Here is a 25,964-nt window from a genome sequence, read left to right as displayed (position 1 = left end):
TTTGGTTGGCAATGACAGGAGAGAAAGAAATCGTGTATTTAAAGAATTCCTATGTTCCCATAGTGCATTTCGTGACATGTGGGAATCTTATGTGCGTAAGATTCCAGACCAGAGAAAAGTTGGTTGGTAGTTTCGTATTTAGAATGTTAAATTTAGTGTTTGTTTGTTGTTTGTTATTTGGTTTTTAGGAGCATTAGCAACTAAGTCCATATTGCTCCGGGAATATGCAGTGGTCATTTCCTGACCTTTCCGCATCCTCCGTATTTGGTGGTGATGGGCTCGAACCCCGGTCTAATCAAGAAGTGTGTGCTATGCACTGCTGCTCCTTCCCACCTGGCTACGGAGGTGCCAAATTTAGTGTTATGATGACACCATTCTATGACAAGTGCCTCGTGTTGGAAGATTTTGTAACTCGATCCTCATTTATAATTGCAGTGGCTGAATCGACTAGGGGGTTGTGAGAATGTACATGTTGTGTAAGTTCGGTGCTGGTTTGATGGTTCTGAAGCTATTATAATGGTAATAAGCGCGTGTATTGGAAGTTTTTGTGGTGCTATATTTTGTGGTGGTGCTCCCGATATAGCATGCGTTACAACCGGATTGACATTTAATTAAATATATTACATTGTTGATGTCACTTATTGGCTATTCGTGTGTCTCTTTATAACTCCATGTAACTAAGCAGATCAATTATTGAGGTGAGTACCGTCTATTAAGCTCTTATTGCTATTTACATTATTAAGTCAATTATACAACGGTACATTAAGAAGCTCTATAAATCATCTAAGTGTCAAACTATGAGATATTTTAAAGATTACCACCACACCTCATCTGCACGGCCTATCCTTCTCTTCCTATTCCCTAATGGATTTGGACATGCTAAATACAAATCACACTATTCCAAAATACTTATTAAATACTTCACAAACAAACTTCATATTTCACAACATAATTCACCCACAATGTAATTCCTAGATTCGCCGTATTTTTACCAAAAATACTTGTAAAAGATACCCTCAAATCATACATCAAACGTTCATCGGCATCGTTCGGGAAGAATTACACAAACGATTTCATAAAAAATACCATTTTTTACATCAAATACACCACCTCAGATTTAGACTTAAAAAAGAGATGTCATCCCAAACATGGTCAGAGTTCGTTAACTTTAACAACGCACGCATTAATGCAGCACTATGTCGTGAAACAAAGACATTTAAAAAAATGGAACGCACTCGCACAACCCCCCCCCCACAAACTTCCACCGTTAATATTTCATCACAATCATTTTCCGCTGCTGAATTATCAGGGTTAGAATATGGGTTTAACTTTGCAATAAGCGATCATCATTATTCCATTAAAGACTGCATCATTGAGTTACAAACCAAATTGGAAAATCACCCAGACAAATGGCAAATTATGCATGAAACCAACACCATTATTAATTCACAACTGGTACCCCAACCCAATATGACCAAACAACAATTATCAAACACATAAATTATGAAAAAACCCAAACATTATCGTACAAAAAACCGACAAAGGGAGACTATCATAATTTTAGATAAAAGAGTTTATATCAATAAAATGCAACAAATCCTCTCCGACCAAGATACCTATAATATCGACAACACATATAACATCTCCAGATTAAAGAATAAACTTGATGGTATTTTGAGAAGATTAAGATCTGATAAAGAAATCAATCCACACACACTACAACAAATTGGCATACGCAGTAACCTCCTTCCACACATGTTCGGCATTACTAAATTACACAAACCTGGCCACACCCTATGACCAATAGTTTCTTTCAGCAAATCCGCTTTTACCAACCTATCCACCTTTTTAATTAAAATCATATCACCCCTTATGAGATTTTCAAAATTTAGGGTCAGCAACACCAATCAAGCTTTCAAATACATAAACTCTGCTATAATTTCTAGAGAAGACATCCTAGCCTCCTTCGACGTTGTTTCTTTATACACCAACGTACATTTACCCTTTACATTACAGACCTTACGTGAACTCCTAACGACAGATAACACTTTAGCTAATCACACTTCTCTTAACATCAACAGCATTTTAGAACTCACCTCGATATTACTTGAAGCTAGACACTTCCGTTTTCAAAAGCAAATATTTGGTCTCCCTATGGGTTTAGGAATTTCAGCTCCTTTATCAGAAATCTACTTAGCCGCGATTGAAAACCAAGTACTCCAACCCTTCCCTCACGGTATTAAAATCTACATGCGGTATGCAGGCGACATATTATTAATAGGAAACAGAGCCACCATTGATAATCTCCTTATTAAATTCAACACAATACACGAAAGATTAAAATACATCCTTGAAACAGAAACTGACAATAAAATCAACTTTCTTAACCTCGCAATATATAAAATGGGCACCAAGCTAGGAACCAAAATCTATAGAAAAGACACACACACACACACACAGAAAAATATTTGCATTTTGAATCACATCACCCACTCAGTACAAAAAAGTCCGTTCTTTACAATCAAATCTACAATGCCATAAAGTTCAGTTCTTCGCAGGATGATTTATCCACCGAATTACAATATCTTACAAAGAAATTCGCAGCCAGGAAATACCCGTTACATCTAATCCAACACACAACTTCTGTTGCAAGGAATAATGTCAATAACCCACATAATCATAGCACCAAACAGAACACACACATTATCCTACCCTACCCTACCACAGCAGTCTCGCCAGACAGTTTCACCAAGTGTTCACCAACACAGATATCACATTAATATTTTCTTCATACAATAAATTGGGGACTATGTTTAATACATATAAAGAGACACACGAATATCTATTAAGTGACATCAACAATGTAATATATTTAATTAAATGTCAGTCCAGTTGTAATGCATGCTATATCGGGAGCACCACCGCAAAACACGGCACCACAAAAACTTCCAATACAAGCACTTATTGCCATCATAATAGCTTCAGAACCAATCAAACCAGCACCAAACATACACAACATGTACATTCTCACAACCACAACCCCATAGTCGATTCAGCCATTGCAATTATTAAATTAGGATCTAGTTACAAAATCTTCCAACACAAGGCACTTGTCATAGAATGGTGTTGCCATAACACTAAATTTAACGTTCTAAATACAAAACTACCAACCAACCTTTCTCCAGTCTGGAATCTTACGCACATAAGATTCCCATGTGTCATGAAATGCATTATGGGAACATAGGAATTGTTTAAATACATGATTTTTTCTCTCCTGTCATTGCCAACCGAAGACGTTTAACACGAAAGTTGCTCATTGTGACTATTGGCTTCACTTCTTTCATATTAATTTTTTCAAATGACAACCAGGGACGAGGTAGTGCACTTCTACTTCCTTGAGCAAATTTTAATTAGAGGTTTTAACAATTCCGTATTCATTCAATTTAACTTATTTTAAACTTTATTTTAAATTTCATTTCCACTTCAACTCCATGTAACTAAGCAGATCAATTGAGGTGAGTACCATCTATTAAGCTCTTACAGCTAATTACATTATTAAGTCGATTATACAACAGTACATTAAGAAGCTCTATAAATCATCTAACTGCCTGTTAGTTTATTAAACTCCTGCCATCCCCTTCCCTAAAGAATTCCTCATGTGTTAATGTATATACAAAATACCAGCAACCTTAGCAGGATCATCAACACTTAAACCATTGACATCAAGAGCCAATCTGATTCAACCCTTCCCTTCTAGTGTTTACATAAGTAAAGAAGTCTTTGCTGCTTTTTTTTAGCATTCTTAGCCAGACACTTCTCATAATCTGCTTTGGCTTGCCTGACCTCTGTGACTTTATTGCAGGCTAATTTACACTGAGTGATCACTGAATTATGACCACCTACCTAATACTTCATAGGTTGTCCTTTTGCCCTGAGTACAGCAGCTATCTGACGTGGCATTGATTCAAAAAGATGTCGGAAGTGTTCAGGATGCATGGCCAACCAAGCTGTGTGTAATGCAGCCAGCAATGCAGGTATGGAGGTAACTGGTATATCGAGATGCCTGATATGCCTTTCCACAGTGTCTCACGAGTGCTCTCTGGGATTGATATCGAGGGAGTTCGGAGGCCAATCAATATTCCGGATGTCAGAACTGTGTTTCTCAAACCATTCCTGCACAACAAGTAAATAACATGACTCATCTGACCAGCACCTCTTCTTCCAGTCTTCTAACATCCAACTAACACGCTCTTTGCACCAGGCAAGTCTCTTACACCGATGAACCTTGGTTTAGGAGAGGATGCCGTAGGAGTCGTCGGCTGGTATAGCCCATACATGCGACACATGGTCATGCCAGATATTGTTCCGGGTTGGCCCATGTTGTATTGGGTAGTCAACTTTTCAGTAGTGCTGCGCCTGTTCACCTGTACGAGTTGTCGGATCTGGTGTTCACTTCTAACCTCAACCTTTCGCTGACCTTTGCAGTTTTGCCATCAGGTTGTTGTTTGACCAGTCTGATGCCAGTCCTAGTACACTTTAACTATGGCGGCTCTCGAACACCCCACCAGTTCAGTTGTTTGGGAAATCGAGGCACCAGCTCGTCAAGCACCCATAATCTGTGCTTTATCAAAGTCCTATAAATCCTTCCTTTTACCCATCACACTCAGAATTTTACTACCTACTGAACCACTGACACCTTATCTATGCTACGTAGGTCGACTAACTCTGCATTCTCATACCTCACGTGGTCAACAGGTCGCATTCAGTTTTCATAGGGATGGTCATAATTCAGTGATCACTCAGTGTATATCTAGTATTGGCTTCTGTATCACCTGACATCCATTTAGGTCTAAGATTTCAACAGTATTTCATAGTTAATATTGAAAGCCTAGTAGCTTTTTGATTATTTCCCTAAACACTGCCCATTTAGAATTTATTGTTGGTAACATCATTAGTTGGTTTCATTGTATAGAATTTAAGAACTGTCTGAGACCACTGTAGTCTCCTTTACAAAAGAAAAAATCCTTCCTTTAACTCTTAATGGTAGTTACATCTTTAATAAATTCCACGCTGACATACTATGTTCACTACCATTTAGTGGTTCTTTTTTCTACAAATTTTTAATGAATGAAGAATCACTGCTGATAAGCTGATTGAAAATATTGTTCTCTCCTGGTGAAGCTGTAACAGGCTTCTGTAGAAAACAGTTATACAATAAATGCACAAATATCTTACTAGTGTTGCAGTGATCAACCCACAAGTTGCAGTCATTATCTGGAAAGTTAAAATCCCCCATTATTATAGGACATTCTGAGTTACTGGTCCACTATTTCTCTGTTTAGTTGTTTGCTATACTTATTATAGTCATTAGACCTATAACACACTGTTACTCATTTTTGTTTCCCAATGCTTATGGCACACCAAACTGACTGAACATTACACTGGCCACCCATGTCAACTGGATGTACTGCCTTAGATTTACTATGCTGCTACTAAGAGCATATACATCCCCTTCCTGTCCTGTCTATCCTTTCCATACACACTGTATTCCTCATATTCAAATTCTGCATTCCTTATATGAGTGACATCACATCTCCCTTAATCCCTACAATGTCTGCATTTAATGACTTAATCAGTTACTAAGAATTCATCAAATTTATTTACTCTGCTCCTAGAATTAGTATACATACAAGTGTACATGCATGGTTCTTATTCTTAGTTACCTTAATAGAGCCCATATACAGTGACTTCTTACTTTACATGCGTTTAAATTACGCGAACTTAAAATAACACACAGCAACCATATTTACGGAGGGGGAGTACATACCCAAACAGATATTCAACCTCGACGAAACAGGTTTATATTGGGGGAAAAAAATGCCTGATCGCACATATATTTCCACTGCTGAAAAGACTGCTCCTGGCTTTAAGGTAGAGAAAGTTCGGCTAGCACTTATGTTAGGTGGGTCATAATATAATCTGGCCTAATGTGGTCTGATATGGAGGGTCTAATAATCTGGTCTAATATGGAGGGTTACAAACTAAAACCTGTGTGCATTTACCACTATCAAAACCCACATGCCCTTAAAAGTTGCATACGTATCCATGTAGTAGTACTCAAACCCTAAAGGGTGGACGACTGCTCTTATTTTCAGAAGTTATCTTGGATCTCAGTTATGACTAGAATATTGCAAGGCAAAAGGAATTCCATTCATCTTACTTATTCTTGTTAATGCCACAAGTCATCCACCCAGTATTGATGTCTGTTCTAATATCAAGATTGTTTTTTTCCCAGAAAATACAACCTCAGTACTCCAACCTATGCACTAACATGTGATTAAATCTTTTAAGGCTCAGTATTTAAAGTGCATTCTGGCTGATCTAAATGACAAGACCAACTATGGACAGATGAGTATGTAGCAATATTGGCGAGCCTTTGATATAAAAGATGCTTTAAAATTCATTGATGCTGCATTGTGTGAAGTTCCACATAACTGTATTCTATTCAAAGTTCGTGGCATAAGTTATGACCAGATCTCAGCAACTCCTTCAAAGGCTCTGATACCAATGAAGATTATGCACAAACTAAAGACAAATGCATGAAACTCAGTAAAACGATAGGGTTCATTGAAGTGGATGCAACTGATGTCTCATCATCAAGAATTGTCAAATGAAGATCTGCTTGCACTGGAGCAGCATCACATTCAAGAGGAGGAAGCAGCAGCGAGCAAAAGCCCAGAGGTTAAAGAAGAAGAACGGAGCCTGACAGTGAAAGGAATATGGAAAGCATTAAATCTTATAGATGAAGGCCTAAATCTGTTAGCTGATGAAGACCCTAATCTTGAACGAAGCTCTAAAGTGCAACGTAAAGTTATGCTAGAACTTGGTTGCTACTATGAGTTGTGTGAGAAGAGGCAACCTGCAAAGCAACTAACTCTGGATTCCTTTTTCAAGCATCCAAGGGAGCAGTAAAGTGAACCCTCCACCACCTAATGTATCCCCAATTCACAAAGGGGGATTGAAGGGTGACACGAGTAATTACAGACCAGTTAGTTTAACTTCTGTTCCGGATAAAATAATGGAGTCACTGGTTAAAGATGCATTGCAGGATCATCTAGACAAGACTGCAGCAATAATTCAGACACAGCATGGGTTTGTTAAGGGAAAGTCTTATCTGACAAATTTGATAGGATATTATGATGTGGTTACAAAGGAACTGGATGCAAAAAAACTTTTGATATCATATATTTGGATTTTAGGAAAGCTTTTGACACTGTTGCGCATGGAAGGCTATTGTAGAAATTGGAGCAGAATGGTATTAAGGGTAAGTTGCTACAATGGATAAAAGGATGGTCGAGTGGGAGAAGACAGAGGGTGGTAATTAATGGGTGCTGCTCTTCGTGGACTAATGTTATTAGTGGAGTTCCACAGGGTTCGGTGTTGGGTCCTCTGTTGTTTCGTATATTTATCAATGATATTGATGAAGGTATATCAGGCTTAGTGTCGAAGTTTGAAGATGATACAAAGGTTAGTAGGGTTGTTAATGACATTAATGGCAGTGTGCTACTGTAACAGGATCTAGATAATTTGGGCAGATGGGCTAAGAAGTGGCAACTGAAGTTTAACCTTGACAAATGCAAATTACTGCATATGGGTAGAAGTAACCCCAGAGAAACGCACCAACTGTGTGGTACTACACTTAAGGTGGTAGAAAATGAAAAAGACCTGGGAGTAATTGTGCAGTCAGATATGAAGTTTTCTGAGCAATGTAGACAGGCTGCCTTGGCAGGTCATGGGATTTTGTCAATGATATATAGGAATTTTGCTAGCAGGGAGGAGGTGATTGTCCCTCTGTATAAGGCAATGGTCAGGCCATGCCTTGAGTACTGCGTACAGGTCTGGAGGCCTCATTTTAGGTAGTATGTAGATTTACTTGAGTGTGTACAGAGAAGGGCAACAAGATTGTTGAGGGGAATGAAGGGATCCTCTTACCAAGAGAGGCTTAAGATCTGCAAATTGCAGTGGCTGGAGACTAGGCACCTGCACGGTGATCTGATTGAGGTGTATAAGGCCTTGAATGGGTTGAGCACGCTGAATTCTGATGGGATCCTTCCACTTGTTTAGATTACGAACCTAAGGGGACATATATTCAAATTAAGAAAAGACAGATGTAGAAATTTGCCTTTAGCCAGCAGGTGGTTAATTGCTGGAACAAACTTCCATTTGTCATTGTGGAAGTTGATAGGTTAAATAAATTTAAGGAGGAACTGGACAGGCATTGGGAGGGAATGGTGTGATTTTTTTTTTTTTTTTTTTTTGGCTGATGCTGCATAAGCTCAGCCAAAACTTGCTTTCTTGCATCACATCCCACTACTGCTACTACCTAGGTTATCGTAACACCCCCGCCTATCTGGTCCGAATCTGACTATAACGATTCCTCTCAACAAGACCCTAATCTTGAACGAAGCTCTAAAGTGCAACGTAAAGTTACGCTAGAACTTGGTTGCTACTATGAGCTGTTGTGTGAGAAAAAGCAACGTGCAAAGCAACTAATTCCAGATTCCTTTTTCAAGCATCCAAGGGAGCAGAGTCAAGTGAACCCTCTACCTCCTACATAACACCCCCACCTATCTGGTCTGAATCCGACAGAACGGCATCTGACCATGACGATCCCTCTCATCAATCTGCCTACAACCACCCTCCACCCCAATCTCTCTCTCAATTGTTGTTTGTGTTGTACTGTGCTGTATATGTTAGTTATGGTAAACACTTTGTCTTACTGTAAAAAAAAAAAAAAATAAATCAATAAAGATTAATGGTATGTACCGGTAGGGGTAACTTAGCTAGACCCTCATATGCCTATTATCGCATTTTTTGGTGATTATTTACAATACATGTGAATTTAAATTGCGCGAGACATTCTTGAACATAACCCTTGCATAAATTAAGAAGTCACTACATTTGCTTGTTTCATGAGGATCCCATACCAGCAGGCTTTGAAATCCCCAACACCTTACTTTCCAGGTAACTGTTAGTTCATTTGCACCTCTGCCTGCAGCTGTTGTTTATCTATTAGTAAGCATTATGTGGCTAGGTGAAGGAAAAGAAAACTTAACTTTAATCATACCCTCTAAATTTTAGATAGCTTGAAGATTACCAGAAAATTATCTGTCGAAGATGGGGAATAAGATGTTAGCTATTAAAAAAACATGGTTAATTGAAAAATACAATTTATTTACAAGAAATACATGAATATATGTACAATACTGTGTATACCATGATTACATATCCCATCTAAAGAAAAATTTATCTATGTATGTAACTTAATTTTACATAGAAAAAAATAATTAAAATAAAATTAACTTACAGGATATAATATGATATTGCCGTTTTTTTTTCTGTCTTTCTTTGTTTCTTTCTTGTTGAAACAATCTTTGCATGTATTCATTCTTTTTATTAAATATAAAACAATACATTTACATTCAGTTGAAATTTTATAATGAAAAGATCCAAACAGAGCAGAAACAAAATCTAACACTTGACTGCCATTTCAATAAAAACAATTGCATGATGTGTAAAGAGGAGATGTTTTTGTTATTTGGTTTTTTAGGAGCATTAGCAACTAAGGCCATATTGCTCTGGGGATATGAGGTGGTCATTCCCTGACCTTTCCGCATCCTCCGTATTTGGTAGTCATGGGCTTGAACCCCGGTCTAATCAAGAAGCATGTGCTACGCACTGCTGCTCCTGCCCACCTGGCTACGGAGGTGTCATAAAGAGGAGAAGTTCTGCCAATGTGGACTCATGGTATATTTATTTTATAAATGCATATAAATATGGAAATAAATACTGTTATTTCTATTGTTTTGCCCTTTATGGAAACCAACATTGAACTATCCACTAGCATCTAAGAAACAAATAAAAAAATGTTGTTGTCAAGTCAAAAAAGTTAGATAACATTGTAACAAAAAAAAGCCCTGCACAGTTAATCTAGAAAAGGATAATCAAGTTTCCATTGTAGTAATGTACAAACATATTTCAAATAGAGTAATTTAAAGGAGAGATTCAGTGACACACTTACAATACCACTCCACGGTCCTGCATCATCCCTGAAGAGAGAGCTAGTGAGTTCCATAGATAACCGTTTCTTATAATCCTGAGGTTTGTCTTCAGACATGCGGAATAACACAGCAGCTGCATATGTCGCTGCAAAGTTAAATAAATATTTATAAAATGTTTCTTGTGTACATGCACACCACATGCATATACATATGAAATTAAAATATAGCTAATGCTGTGATGCGATCAAAAAGTTGACTATTTTTCTAAAAAAAATTAGGGTGCACAACATTTTTACAAGTGGTCTCTTCAAAGCAATTTCTAGTGATATGAATAATCAAATGATTATTTTGATTATGATCTCTTGATTGTGCCCATTACTAGGAGTCTCCCCCCATGATATGTAAGTGTTCCAACATTCCTTGCTACTTCTTGAAGCATAACTGGGAGCCAGTTGAGACCCATTATTGCACTCTGTTCCTTTCAGCTTCCTTTTGAGTTTGGAGAAGAGAAAAAAAAATCACATGGGGGCAAGGTCAGGTGAATATGGAAGATAAAAGTATAACAGGATGTTTTTTGCAGAAAAAATTCTCGAATGGAGAGAAGTGTATGTAGGAGACACTGTCATGATAGAAAACCATTCACCATTTTCAAACAGCTGATGAAGTTTTCTCATTTTTCACCTTCGCTTGAATCAGAATCTCTTTATGATAGGCCTGGTAGTATTTTAATGTCTGACCATTCTAAACAAATTCATAATGCACAATACCCTGCATCTTAAAAAAAAAAAAAAAAAAAAAGGCAAGCAACATTGTTTTCACATTTCGATAACCCTATTTTGCTTTATCTCAGATGGTTAATTTCTGATCAGAACAATTTTTTTTCATGCACTTGGGCAAATATTTCATTGCTGCTTGAATTTAAAGAATGATCTGAATGTTGGTTATCTTCAACAGATTCTCAGCTGTTTTGGAAATGCTTCATCCTCTGGTAAAACAGCCCTTTTCACAAGGCTTGTTTAATAATGCATTTAATGATGCTTGTTTCAAATAATTCTTAACATTTTGAGTAATTCTTCAATTCTTCACAAAAAATTTTATGCACACACTGTCCTGCTTTTGTTATCAATTGTGATATAGGAGGCTTAAGACACATCTGAACTTCAACACGTGCTCCTCATTATTACTGGTTTGTTAGTTTCTCGAACCAGTAAGTGGACATGGCAATACCTCCACATACACATGCTTACTCTTCATATTGGTCCTCTGCTTGTACTGCTTCTTTTGTAGTAAATAAAGTTTCAAAACTTTTTTTTGATTGGAGCACATATTTTGGCCTCTTAAAAATTTGTTCTCATCTTATTTTCATCTGATTTTGTGGCCTGCAGAATTTAAACTTTTTGGCAAAAGCAATGATCTTATTACTCAACAGCAAAATAAACCTCACTTTACCACAAGTTGCCTTGGTAGCCCTCCTGTTTATTGTCTAGAATAGCTACATAAGATCAGAAGGGTTACAAGATGAAGAATACAAGAACACTGAGTGATCATGTGGACTTGAACAAGAGTAAACTCAAATATGTGTATTACTCAGTATCCATACATTAGACAAAGAATTTTCACATCCAAAAAGAAACAGATAAGTTATTGAAAAATTTTGCCTTTTTATTCACATAACTGTCATTTTAAATCATACTCTATAAGTAACTTTATAGTCCTAGTTACACTCATTTTTTTTTTAATTTAGCTAGAGATTTTGTAGTTTACTACTTAATATATGTAGAACATTTGTATTGTTTGAATCTTGCCACCAATTGTTATAGTTAAAGAGTGAGTGGCGGGGGAATTTAATTTTAATTGTGGTAAATAGGTAGTTCTAAAGTTTGAATAACTTACACTGGAATTAGTTGGATAATTTTGTTATATATATTATAATTAACTTATAATTTTCAAGCATAAATGTATAGCCTAATACATATAATGCAAACTTGGTACCATGATAGCATTATCACTGCATAACTGATGTATTGATAAGAACATTCAAATTTAATTATATACAGTTGCGGACAAAAAAAAACTACATCACTTGTGAATTTTGCAAATAATGTTTTGTGCTGCATTGCGGGTTGCAGAAATGTTTGAAATGCATTTGTTAAATGGGATATATATCTCTGTGAATGAAATCCAATAAAAAGACTTCACCTGATATACCTAACTGCCATAACTATCTTCCCAAAGGGTAAAATGCATAATTAATGGAAATGTGACAAATCATGCAAATGGTAATCATGACAACCAAACACATTTTATTGCATTTAGGTGTACAAACTGAAATGACAAGTTAACATAATAGTATTATATACTGTAAATCAGCAAAATAAGTCCTCAATATTATTTCTTGGTACAATTACAGCCTTGCAACGATCAGGCATAGTTAATCAACTTCTGGATATACAGCTGCCCAATTTTGTGGTACCACACCCTTACAATGCTCTCCTGCAGCTGAATCTTACTTGTTGGCTTCTTCTGAGCAATTTTAGATGACATTATGTACCAGCAATTTTCAATAGGTTCAAATGTGGACTGTTGCCGGGCCAGTCCAACACTAATGCCAACATTTCTGAGGTATGACTGCACCTTAAAGGAGAAAAACGAGGGGGCAAAATTACACATTGGTGTAATTATGTTTTAAGCCTTGTGAGACAAGAAGACAAACTTATAATTAAATCTAAATAGCATAAAACTTGCCAATTTTGCTGTGTGGCAAAGGACTGAGTCCTGTTGAAAAATGCAGTTTTGGACGTCTGTGTGGTGATCCCTAATAATGGGTTTCAGGCACTCCTCCAAGATAGCAGTGTAGGTTTCTGCATTCACCGTTCTGTTAATAAACAATTTGCCACACCCCTTTGCTTGTTATGCATCCTCAGACCATCTGACCGGCGGGGAACTTTACAGTTTGTGTTATGCAGTCAGGATTGGTATGGCTCCAATTTGTCTTCTCACATATCCCATCCGAGCCTTACAGGTTGAATTTTTATTCGTCAGAAAAGAAGATGGTGTCCGATTGCTCTTTTGTCCATGAAACAAGTGTTTTAGTCCAAGCAAGTCGCTTCTTCCTCATTTGTTGGGTCAATAAAGGTTTCTTCTTGGGCTGATGGGCATGTAGACCACATTCCAAAAGCCATCTTTGGATAGTTCGTGCACTTGTTTCAACACCAGAGGCCATCTCACAGTCCAGTTTTAGATCAGGAGCACTAGCAAGGTGATTATGAAGGCATAGACGTTTCAAATATCGATCTTGGGAAGGCGTAATCACTCTCTTACGGCCTAATCCAGGTCTTCTCTTCACATCACCTATTTTATCAGTGACAACACGTGTAGAAAGCCCTTCCTGGTACAGAGCAACAGCTACACTTTTTTTCTTGGTGTCAACTGAACATGTGGAGCCATGCTCACACCTCTGCAAAACATGATACTAATGAGCATGTATACCCTTCCAATGCCGTTTTATAGAAACGGCTGATGCAATACCTTGCAATTACCGTCTGATGCAATATCTTTGCTTTGCGACAAGCAAAACAACTGCAATCAAACAATATCTTATATGTTTCACTACAAATGTTCCTTTTTTTTTTTAAGGTGATGCAGTTTTTTTGTCTGCACTGTATAATTAGTAATGTAAACTTCATAGCATAACTGGTGTGTAGTGTTATTACAGCATTAGATATATTTGTTTACTGTAATATTTTTAATTATACTGAATCTGAACAAAAATCATGACTCAGACCAGGGCAGCAAAGGGGTCAAGCTGTGGTAGTACCATGGCTCTCGGGAGAACTGATGGGGACAACTATTCTCCAAATCACTGCCTTATGAGATACACCGATGAGCCAAAACATTATGACCAGCGAGTCATTATGCAAATTGAAGCAACTGCAGGTGAACTACGGTGCATGCACAGGTTGGGACACGGTATAAAAAACACCTGATACTGAACTCCGTTAATCAGTGTTACTCTTGTTCTTCAGATGGGAAAGGCAGTGGACTTAAGTGAGTTTGACAAAGGCCAAATTGTAATGGCCAGATGACAGGGCCAGAGCATAGGCAAAACAGCACGACTGGTGGAGTGCTCATGGTCAGTCATGGTTAGTACCTACTGAAAGTGATCCGAGGAGGAGAAACCCATGAACCACCGGCAAGGTGGCGGACGACCACGGCTCATTGATACTTGAAGTGAGCGAAGGCTCTCCCGGATGGTATGTGGCAATAGAAGGACGACTGTAGTGCAATTATCCGGTAATCGGAATGCTCGTGACAGGAGTAATGTGTCACAACACACAGTACATTGAACCCTGCTGAAAATGGGGCTGCATAGCCACAGGCTGCTTCGAGTGCCCATGATAACCATGGTTCACTGGCGACAGTGCCTACAATTGGCATGCGAGCATCGAAATTGGACCTTGAGTGATTGGAAGGTCATCGGGTCCGATGAATCACGTTTCCTGTTGCACCATGTGGACGGCTGGACATGTGTGCATCGTTTATCTGGGGAAGTGATGGTGCCTCGATGTACCATGGGATGAAAACAAGCCGGTGGCGGCAGTGTCATGCTTTGGAAGATGTTCTGCTGGGATACCCTAGGTCCAATCATCCAAGTGCTGGGCACTCTGATGTCTACCACCTACCTAAACATCACTGATGACTAGGTACACCTTTTCATGGCCTTCAAGGTACACCTTTTCAAGGCCTTCCCCTCTGGCAGTGTCATCTTTCAGCAGGATAATGCGCCAGGCCACACCGCCCAGATTGCTCGAGACTGGTTCGCGGAACATAGGAAGACTTCCAGGTATTGCCCTGGCTTCCACATTGCCCAGACATCAATCCCATTGAACATCTGTGGTTTGTGTTCAAACAGCAACTCTGATGTGTGGCATCTCAACCACAGACCTTACAGGAGTTAAAGGATCTGCTGGTTATGTGTTGGTACCAGATACCACAAGACATTTAAAAATCTTGTAGCGTCTATGCCTCACCAGGTACGAGCTGTTCTGGCTGCACATGGAACACCAACATATTAGGTAGGTGGTCATAATGTTTTGGCTCATCAGTGTATATGGCTTCTTCGATGTTTGCAGAGCTATCGGAAATGGGACATGTTATTGCAAAAGGGGATATGTTTGTGTGTGCTCGATGTAAGTAGTGCGAAGATATTAGGTGCCAACTCAGCATTGTTATGGGCCTTTATGACAGCACGAAGAACAGGGCAGATGTGCTCAAATGAATTAATTTTGGAGGGTCCATCAAGCACTCATCTGCCCACATCAATGCCAGAACTTGCACTTGATCATCAGGCAACACAACGGCAATCTCCAAGTCAGAATGCGCTGGTCCCACAGGAACTGGTCGTTGTCGGTGGCTCTATTGTCAGGGAAATGGGAAATACATTGGGCAAAAAGCATACGTGGAATAGGACCAGGGTATGTCTGCTAGAGACAAAAGTTGATATTGTAGAGCATATATCTTTTAAGGGCAAAAAAGATGACACTGTTGTACACGGTACTAATGACATTAAGAATAGAAGTTCTGGAGACTTACTTAACGAGTACAGGGCAATGTCGAAAAAAAAAGTCTAGAGTTAAGAGTTAAATCTGAAAGTGCCTGCAATTCTGCTCAGACATGACAGGAGGGAGTATATGATGAAAGCCTTGTAAATCAAGAAGGCCCAGGAAAGATTTTGCAAGGTTCGTGGGGTAGAATTTTTCTCATCATGATCTGTGCTTGTTAACAGGAGACACTGCTTCTAAGGAATGGGATACACTTAAATAGAAAGGGTGCAATGCTGATGCTATCAAGGCAGCGTTAAGGGGGTAAGAAAACTGTAAATTCCAGAGATAATGTAAGTTTCAGTGTTAGGGGGGGGCCACAAATTCAAATTTGGGTAGGACAATTGTAGAATAGATGTGCACAAACTTCCATCTGTTGTTGTCAAAGTTCATAGTTCAAATAAATCTTGCCAAGACAAGAAAGTTTTAGATTTTATTTGGATGAGAAAGTCTTTCAACATTTCATAATATGCAAGTTTTTTTTTTTTTTTTAAATAGGAAATCAAAATATACATCACACAGAAACAAAAAGATTCTATGATTCAAACGTTATTTCACATAAATGAGATATATTTTAAATAAAACACTGCCCATCACCATGTTAGACACACAACAGCCATCATCCCATTAAAACTAATCTAATCGAATTTTATCCTTCGGAAGAAGCTTTACAAACTATTGAAGAGCGTTCTTGCCATTCCAGTTTTACTGTTTCTCTAAAAGAGTCTATGATTTTAGAGTGCACCAAAATTACCAATTTTTTTAAGAACATGATAGACTTTTAAGTGCAGTTATTCACCCAACCATAAATTGGTGTTTTTTGAATTTACATAGCCATCGCTGGTGAAATCCCACAGAATCAAATCAAGTATAGTTAGGTTTTATTAAACAAAGAGGCAGCCACTTAACATATATAGCTGCTATAGCTAATTCAGTGTCCTGGGACTATTGATTTAGATCAGGGGTGGGCACGCATGAGGTCAATACGAGCCGCATTCCGGTTTTTCATATATTATAAAGAGCCACACCATAGTTACATAGTATTAAATACACAAATTCAAATTTAATTTAATTAATATGATTACATATTCTACACAAGTCTTAAGTGTTATGTAAAGTATACATATATAAGAAAATATAATTAAGAGAAAGAAAATACAAAATAATTATTTCAAAATTTTAATAATAAAAATAAAATATAATAAAAATGCATTAATAAAAAGTATAACATTTAACGAAGATCTTTGGTCAAATCTTTGAAATTTGGCGTACAATTTGTTAAAGCCGTTCGCTGCAATTCAGTGAGATGATGATTGGTCAACTGTGAACGATATTTCGACTTCACAAACTTCATTGTGGAGTACAAAGATTCACAGCAATATGTTGTACCAAAAATTGAAATTAGATAGCAAGCACCTTTCTTTAAATGTGGATATTTTGATTCTGGCACGAGTTTCCAAAATTCAATTATAGAAGTAAAAAAGAGGATCAGGCATTGGAAATGCCTGATCCTCTTTCATCTCTAATAACTCCAATTCCCCAGCCACTTTTTCAACAAGTATTATTTCAGAAACTGGAAATCCATCTTCAATAATATCACAAATAAATGGGTTCACAAAATATGCAAATGTAGATGTCAAACTTTTCAAATCTTCAAACCTATGTTTGAAATCTGCTTGCAATTCTTCCAATTTTTCTTTGTATTTGTCTAACTTTTCTTCTTTGATATTAATTATATTTGCTTTTACTCATGGAAAATGATTAAATATTTTGTTCTTAAGATCGTAAACAAAAAGCCGAAGTTTAGCTTCAAAACTAAATACAGTTTGTGACAAATCAATAATAATTTTTTTCCTTCCCTTGTAAAGCCAAATTAAGTGTTTGCAAATGTTCTATAATGTCTGTAAGGAACATTAAGTCAGAAAGCCAAGTTTCATTTTCTAATTCTGGGTATTTTTTTTCCTTTTTCTTTTGTAAATGTTATGATAGGATTTAGGAGTTCCACAAAACGGCTCAAAACATTGTAAGTTGACAGCCATCTTATACAACACACCATAGGGATAAATCACTGGGCAATTCATCTGTTTCGTCATTCACTCGCAACTCTTCTAAAAAGTTCTTAAATTGACAATGTGTTTTGGCATTTGTTCTAATTAAATTCACAATCTGCAAAACAATCTTCCACACATTTTCGTATTTGAAGTACTTCGCTATGAGATGCTCGCGGTGAATTATGCAGTGAAGGGGTAAGAAACGTGGAATTTTAGGATTGTTGTTTAAAAGACCTATGAGACCTTGGTTTTTCCCTATCATTACAGGCACTCTGTCAAATCGCGACACTTACAAGTTTATCACGAGGCAATTCGCAATTTTGAATTGAGTGGATATTGAGTTGAAAAGTGGGGATGACTTACTTCGTAATGTCAACATAAATTGCTTGCTTTGTACTTTGCATTGTAACTTTACAAATAAGACACGAATTTCCATTATTGTCAATAAAAGAAAAATTTTCTACCCATTCTTCTTGAAAGATTCTATTTCCTTGTTCGTATTTTCATTTTTTTGATATTTTCTGAGGTCATGTTATCAAAAAATTTAAATAAATTTAATTCCAAATTCTGAAATTGAAACTCTTATGGGAGATCTGGTCACATTTTCTACCCACTCCCGGTGTAGTGTTGCACAAGTCTGCTGATGGCGCCAGCAGTGTAAATGCATGCAGATTTATTTATAATCAAAATAAAAATAGCAAAATATCTAGACAAAAAAATAAATAAATAAACACAACATAAAATTCTACTAACAAAATATTAGTTAGTTAATTTAACAAGATTCAGTGAAAAAAGTTCTGAAATAATAAAAAAAAAAAAAAAAACTGTTTTAAATTTTCAATGGGAGCTGCACTTAACGAAAAGCCGCATTTGCCCACCGTTGATTTAGATAATCTTTTGCTTGCAACAGGTAATGGGGAGGCCTGCTATATTGTTAAAAAATTCTTCTGGCATGTCATTGCTGATATTTGTTTACAGAAAGTTTCAGCATAACCAGATACACGAGTCGAGTAACTACCTTTTCCCTAAAAAAGAAAGAGGCAATAACTTTCGAACTCAAAGCATCATCATCATCATCCATTTTCAATCCACTGCAGGATGAAGGCCTCTCCAGCAGCTTTCCAGTTCTTTCTGTTTTGTGCAATGGCCATCCATCTGCTACCCACAAACTCATGAATTTCATCTGTCCATCTCCGTCGTTGTCTTCCAGGCTTTCTTCTAGCTCTTCTTGAGTACCATTCTGTTATTTTCTTAGTCCATCTGTCATCTTGTCTTCAAGCTATGTGTCCTGCCCAAGAACATTTTAGTTCTTTAGTTTTGATAAGAATGTACTTTACTCGAGTTTGCTGCCTAATCCATGTGTTTCTCTTCTTATCTAACAGTTTGATTCCCAATATAATTCGTTCCATTCTTCGCTGTGTAGTTTTCAGCTTCTCTTCCATTCTTTTGGTGAGTGCCCAAGTTTCACTTCCATAAGTCTTGGTGGGGAGTATACACTGGTTCATTATTTTATGTTTCAGACAAATTGGGATATTGCTCCTCAGTATGTGACTATTTCCTGAATGCTAGCATCCAAAATTTATTCTTCTCTTGACTTCCAGCCATTTATCATTATTACAGCTAATGACTTGTCCCAGATAAGTATATGACTACACCTTTTCAATTACTGCTCCTTCAATCATTATATCCCTTTCTGTGGTTCATCATTACTTTTTTTTAGCCATATTCATCTTTAGTCCAAAATCCTTACTAACTCTGCATAACCGATTAAGATTTTCCTCTAATTCTTTGGGATCGTGGCTTATGACCACAATGTCATCTGCTCTCCATTATCATTGACTCCAGTCTGTGAATTAAATGATTACCCCATGTAGTAGTAGAGAAAGGTCAATCAAGCAAAACTGTCTTGTTAGGCCAGTGGTTGCTGTGACAGTTCAGAGATGAACAATGCTACATTTTTTTTCAGTATTTAGTTCAAGTTAATAACTATCCTCAAATTTATCACTACTCTATTTGATAGAATAGAGTACTAACAATATCCTGTTCTATCAAATCAAGTACTAAAACACTGAAAAATATATGTAGGGCCAACACAGGATCTCTGATTAAAAAGAATTGATCACCCCTTTCCCCATTTCAAAGTACTGAAGTAGGGAAAGGGGTGAATAAACTGGAGAGATCCCTCATTTTATAATGAATATGGGTTTGATCTTTCACTGAAGACTATGGCTGATAAGAGACTACCCCATTTTTCTAAGCCAATAGAAGGGTGAAATATACAATTTAAGCCTTTTGTGCCCTTCACCAATCTGGTTGCCCTTCTCAGCACCCAATCCAGCAGATCTACATCCTTCCTAAAGTGAGGCCTCCAGACCAGTATACAGTACTCAAGATGCAACCTAACCATACAAAGGGATAATCACCTCCTTATCCCTGCTAGCAGCATGTCTGCACTACTCAGAGAATTTAATGTATGTTTGTTTGTTTGTTTGTTTCAGGATTTATTAGGCGCATCGGCAACTATAGCCATAGTGTGCCAGAATTTAATGTCTGACTGCACAATTACCCACAGGTCTTTTTCATTCTCCACTGATAAAGTACCTTGCATTTGTCAATGTTAAACTTCAACTGCTATTTCTCAGCCCAACAACCCAATTTTCCTAGATCTTGTTGCAGTAGCATACCTCATTACTGTTATTAACCACTCTGCCAAACTTTGTATCATCTGCAAACTTATACATTAAGCCTGATATACCTTCGTCAATATCACTGATAAATATTGGAAATATGGGCCCAGCACTGAATCCTAAGAAACTCCAATAATATTAGCCTACAAAGAGCAGTGCCTATTGACAACCACTCTCTGTGTTCTTCCACTTGACCATCCCTTTATCCACAGTGGTAATTTGCCCTTAATGCCACATTGCTCCAGTTTGTACAGAAGACTTTTATGCAACAGTATCTTGATGCCAAGAAAGCTTGAGGTCCTGATGGTATTTATCCATATGTTTTCAAAACTTGTGCTCCTGTGTTTACCCTGTTCTATGTTGCCTTTTTACACTTTCTTATTTCACAGTTGTTTTTCTTTCTTGGAAATTTGCCTGAAATCTAAGTATACGTCAAAATTATTTTTTCCATCATAGTAACCTAACAGACTGGTTAGAAAACACTGCCCTTTAACAAATCCATGCTGTGATTGCTGTATAATTGCAAGCCCCCCCTTTTTTTTTTTATGAAAATCCCAAACACAAGAGATATTAGAACCTATAGTACTTAGTACCATGCTTGGGTTGGAGGTTGAGAAGACGAAAGAAGATATTTGTTAACATTAGACTTGAACCTCTGTAGACTGTAATTCTCAGGAAATACGTATGAAGGAAGGTTGTTCCAGAAAACGGCAGTTGAATGAATAAACGAGGAAGATGAAAAGTTGGTTCTGTGAGTTTGAAATTGGACAGTAAATGGTCCAAATGGTCTTGCATTACTTCTTTAACCAGTGATTCCATTACTTTCCCTGGAACAGACTTAACGTTAGGCTAACAGGTCTGTAATTATTCTTTATTTTTTCTGCAATTATTCTTTATTTCTTTATTCGTTATTTTTTTTTTTAATCCCCCTTTATAAATTGAGGATACATTTGCACATCTCCAGGCCATAGCAACCACATCTGAAACCAAGAATGCTCTCATACTTATGGATAACTGTTTGCTTACCTCCTCCATTTTCATTTCAGTTATCAAAAGTCATTTAGCTCATCGTTATCAGAGTGATGAACTTCTGCATCCCCTTGAATTCCTCATGTCTGAATGTAGACGTAAAATACCTATTAAATTTGTTCGCAACCTGAACAGGTTCATCAACAGTTAACCCAGAGACATCAAGTGACCCAATATGATTCAAGCCCTTTCTTCTACAGTTATTATAAAAGCATAGAAATGTCTGCTGTTTTTCTTTGCATTCTTTGCCAGAGACTTCTGATAATCTGCCCTAGCTTGTCCAGCCTCCTTTGTGATTTAATTACAGACTAATTTATACCTACCATAGACTTCTGTATCACCTCATAATTTGTATACATCCCATCACATTTCTTCTCTGCCATCCATTTCAATAGTTCATCTGATATCCATTAGCTCTAAGCCTTGAACAATATATCTTTGTTGGTAGGAAAAACCCAGTAGCTTCTTTGATTACTTCCCCAAATCAATACTTCCCATTTAATAAGTTTTCATAAAAAAAAAAAAAAAAAAAAGAGGATGGTAGGTAGAATAAAACAAAGAATGATTATTAATGTGCACTGCTCTTCTTTGACTAATGATATTAGTGTGGAGTCTCTCAGGATTCAGTACTGGGCCCTTATTGTTTTCAATATTTATTAATGATACTGATGGAGGCATATAAAGTTTAATGTTCAAGTTTACTAATGATAAAAAGATCAGCAGGGTGGTTAATCACAGGAATCATAGTATGCTACTGCAACAGAACCTACACAAATTAGGTAGATGGGCTGAGAATTGACGTCATATGGATAATAGTAATCTCAGAATAACATGCTAACTGAGCAGTGCCACACTCGAGGCAGTGGAGAATGTAAACGACCTTAGGATAATTGTACAGTCCAGCATGAAGTTCTCCGAGCAATGCAGACAGGTGCCAGGACAGCTCATGGGGTTCTGTGAACAATGCACAGGAATTTTGCTAGTAAGGACAAGGAAGTGATTATCCTGCCATAAAAAGCAATGGTTAGACTGCACCTTCAGGTACTGCACACAGGTATGTAAGCCTAATTTTAGGAAGAATGTATATCTGTTGAAATGGACATGGAGAAGAGAAAGAAGATTAGTCATGATGAGAGCCTTGTCAATCAATTCGGCCCTGGAGAGATTGTGCAAGGCTCACGGGAGGGGGTTTTTTTTTTTTTTTTTTTTTTAAGAATTTTTTCAACATGGTTTGTGCTTGCTAACAGGAGAGACTGCTTCTACAGGGATGGGATACACTTAAATAAAAATGGTGCAAGAATATTTGCTGATTCTATTGAGGCAATGTTAGGTAGATCGGAAAACTGATAGTTTGGGGGGATTCACAGACTAAAAGATTAACAGTAGCCGCAGGCAGAAGCAAAAGTGATTCTTGCACTGCTTCTATTGTAATGAGCAGCAGCCTAGAGAGCAAGTTGCTGGGGATTTCGAGAGCTGCTGGAAGTCATCATGGAACAAGTAAATACATGGGCTGTGTTAGGGTAACTAAGAGTAAGAATAAGTGCATGTATACTTGCATGTACACTAATGCTAGAAGTACAGTAAATAAAATTGATGAATTTGCAGTGCTGAGCAGATATTGTAGGGATATCAGAAACATGATGTCAGACAGATATAAGCAGTGCAGAATTGGAATTTGGGGAGTACAATGTATACAGAAAGGACAGACAGGGTAGGAAGGGAAGAGGGGTTATGCTGTTAGTTAAGAAACACATAAAATCTAAGGAAGTGCATCCAGTTGACACGGGTGGACAGTGCAATGTTGAGTCTGTTTGGTGTGACATAAACACTGGGAAATGGAAAATGAGAGTAGGAGTATGTTATAGGCCTAATGACGCTGATGAGTTCAATGAACAGTTGTGCATAGAAATAGAATGGGCCAATAAATCAGAATGTATTGTAATGGGGCATTTTAACTTTCCAGATACTGACTGGAACTTGTGGGTTGGTCATGAGAGTAGGAGTAGGAGTAGGAAATGGAAAATGAGAGTAGGAGTATGTTATAGGCCTAATGACGCTGATGAGTTCAATGAACAGTTGTGCAGAGAAATAGAATGGGCCAATAAATCAGAATGTATTGTAATGGGGCATTTTAACTTTCCAGATACTGACTGGAACTTGTGGGTTGGTCAACCGCACGCTATTAAGACTTTGGTGGATTTATTGGAGGATTGTTTTCTACAGCAATATGTTCAAGAGGCAACCAGAGGGAGTAATAAATATGATCTGATTATCAGCAGTGATTATTCATGCATTAAGAATTTGCAGATAAGGAATGACTAGGTGACAGTGATCACAGTGTACTGATGTGGGATTTACTTAAAGATGTAACTACCATCAAGGGTAAAGAGAAGGGTTTTTGTTTTCATAAAGGTGACTACAGCGGTCTCAGAGAGTTTGTAAATTCTACACAGTGGGGTCAACTGATGATGTTACCAAAAGCAAATTTTAAATGGAAAGCATTCAGGGAAGTAATCATAGAAGCTACTATGCTATTCATACCAACTAAGAAATACTATTCATGGCTGAAAATAAAATGTATGTCAGATGAACTAATGACACTCATGGCAGAGAGAAAAATGCATTGGATGCATATAAATTATCGAGCAACACAGAAGCCTATGGAATATTAAGGAAGAAAATATTTACTGAGAAGGAAATACAGAATAGCTTCTCTTAATAATCATGTCCTTATATTTTCAGGAAAGATTTTGGGTTAGTATATCTTTTAATGCTTGGAATTTGATTCTCACTCAAAACAAGCTCTAGGAATGCACATTTTTTTGAAAGCATATAGAGTGACCTAATTGAAAAAGACAGTAATAATAACAATATTGTTTTTGATAATTATATAATACAAATTCAGTTAAAAATAACATAAATAAAACATTCTTTTAAATAAAACAATAGTGTTTAGATATAAGCAGGTAAGTAATGTAGTCAGCTGCTAACATTCCTACTACAGAAGTAGCTCCATTAAGATTGTATGTTGGTGGTTGATTGCTTTACTTGTATACGTAATTCTAAGCAAGCATTGCCTCTTGTTTCAAAGAATTTATTTTATACTTGTTGATTTACTTGCATTTATATTATAAAAGTACAAAAGAAGTATTATGTACTTTTAATGAATAATTTCATCCTAAAAAACGTCTGGTAAGTTGTTCTTTAATTTTAAATCCACTTGAAATTTTGATTTTGTGATCTGAAGTAGATTGACCACATGTAACTGATGATATGCAGTGAAGGTTTGTTGGACTTTCTCTTATAATTTACTTGCATGCACCTATTATCATTGTTTAGTCTGTGTACAGGTATGGCATTAAGTAAGGAATAGAGTACAGTGATTAAATTCTGTTTGTGGCCAAACAGGATACCATTACAGAATCCATGATCTAGAAATTTGTGATAGTAATGCATGTGTAGAAATATTTCAGATGTCATCAGTTTAAGTTCAAGTTCATAAGAATCTGTCACAGCAGTACAGATAGAGCCAAATAAAATTTTTGGAATGTTTTATTGAAAGTTTTATTGGAGAATCTTTTCTCCCTGATCTCAAGTTTGCACATCTCTTACATTTCTCTGGAGGTTCCAACCCAATTCTCTGTTCCATAGGTTAAAATAGGCTTAAAAACTGCATTTTAATAAACAGCTGACTTTATCTTTTGGCTACTCTCTCTTTTGTTCCAAATGAATGTGTCTGGCCAATCATGTACCCATTTTCATAATCCACAGTTTTGTGCATTATCATGACAGGTAAAAATACATATGCTTCTGATGTTCTATTATAATCTTATACAAGATTTTCAGTGAACTTTTTGTTTGTTCCTTAGGTTTTAATGCTTTGCTCCACTCTTCTTAAACTTGTTCTTCAACTATATAAAATGAAATGATAAAAATCAATTATATTTTAAAAACAAAAATTTATAAACTATCTGAAAGGACATCAAGCACTAGTTGCTAATGGCTGCTGTTTTAAGTTTTAGCAGTTTAATTCATATTACTTTTTTTGTATTGGTTGTGAAAAATGCTGCAAGGAAGAAAGCAAGCTCATACGTCAGCAAAAAAACACCTTAGCCATCTCCTCTAATAATTATTCAATGACTGAAAGCAAATTTTTTACCTATCTATCCTGCAACCAACCCTTTTCAATTTATCTTTATAGCCTCTTATGTGTGTGTCATCTAGGAAAAATAAGGATGCCATCAGCATTTAGTTTCCAGATGCTGCAATTTGCAGGACTGAAGTCTTTTTTTTTTAAAAGTAGCCTTTTGTCAGCATTAGTAGAGGCATATGATGAAAAAAAGCAAGCTTATACAGCATCAGCCAAAAAAAAAAAAAAAACACCCTAGCCATTTCACCCATCTGGTTACTCCAAATGTTGGTCTAGTTCAGCCTTAAATTTATTTAAGCTATCAACTTCCACAACAAGAGATGAAAGTCTGTTCCAGCAATCAACTACCCATTGGCTAGAGGCAAATTTCTGCACATCTATTCTAC

The 25,964-nt window shown here is 36.9% G+C and overlaps 1 protein-coding gene across 6 annotated transcripts in view; it reads right to left on the bottom strand.

The window, feature by feature from the left end:
* LOC150082241 (catenin beta-like) overlaps positions 1–25,964 on the bottom strand; it is a 208,921-nt gene that overhangs the window by 20,935 nt on the left and 162,022 nt on the right. For all 6 annotated transcript variants that reach the window (XM_090379199.1, XM_090379196.1, XM_090379198.1 and 3 more), the window contains exon 15: positions 10,082–10,206. In XM_090379199.1, coding sequence (XP_090235325.1) covers positions 10,082–10,206 — 125 coding nt within the window. The remainder of the gene's footprint in view (positions 1–10,081; positions 10,207–25,964) is intronic.

Source organism: Mastigoproctus giganteus, chromosome 8 (assembly GCF_048544385.1).
Source record: "Mastigoproctus giganteus isolate SK-2022 chromosome 8, ASM4854438v1, whole genome shotgun sequence".
Taxonomy (NCBI): Eukaryota; Metazoa; Arthropoda; class Arachnida; order Uropygi; family Thelyphonidae; genus Mastigoproctus; species Mastigoproctus giganteus.
The sequence above is the reverse complement of the archived record's forward strand: the minus strand, read 5'-3'. Positions and strand labels throughout refer to the sequence as shown.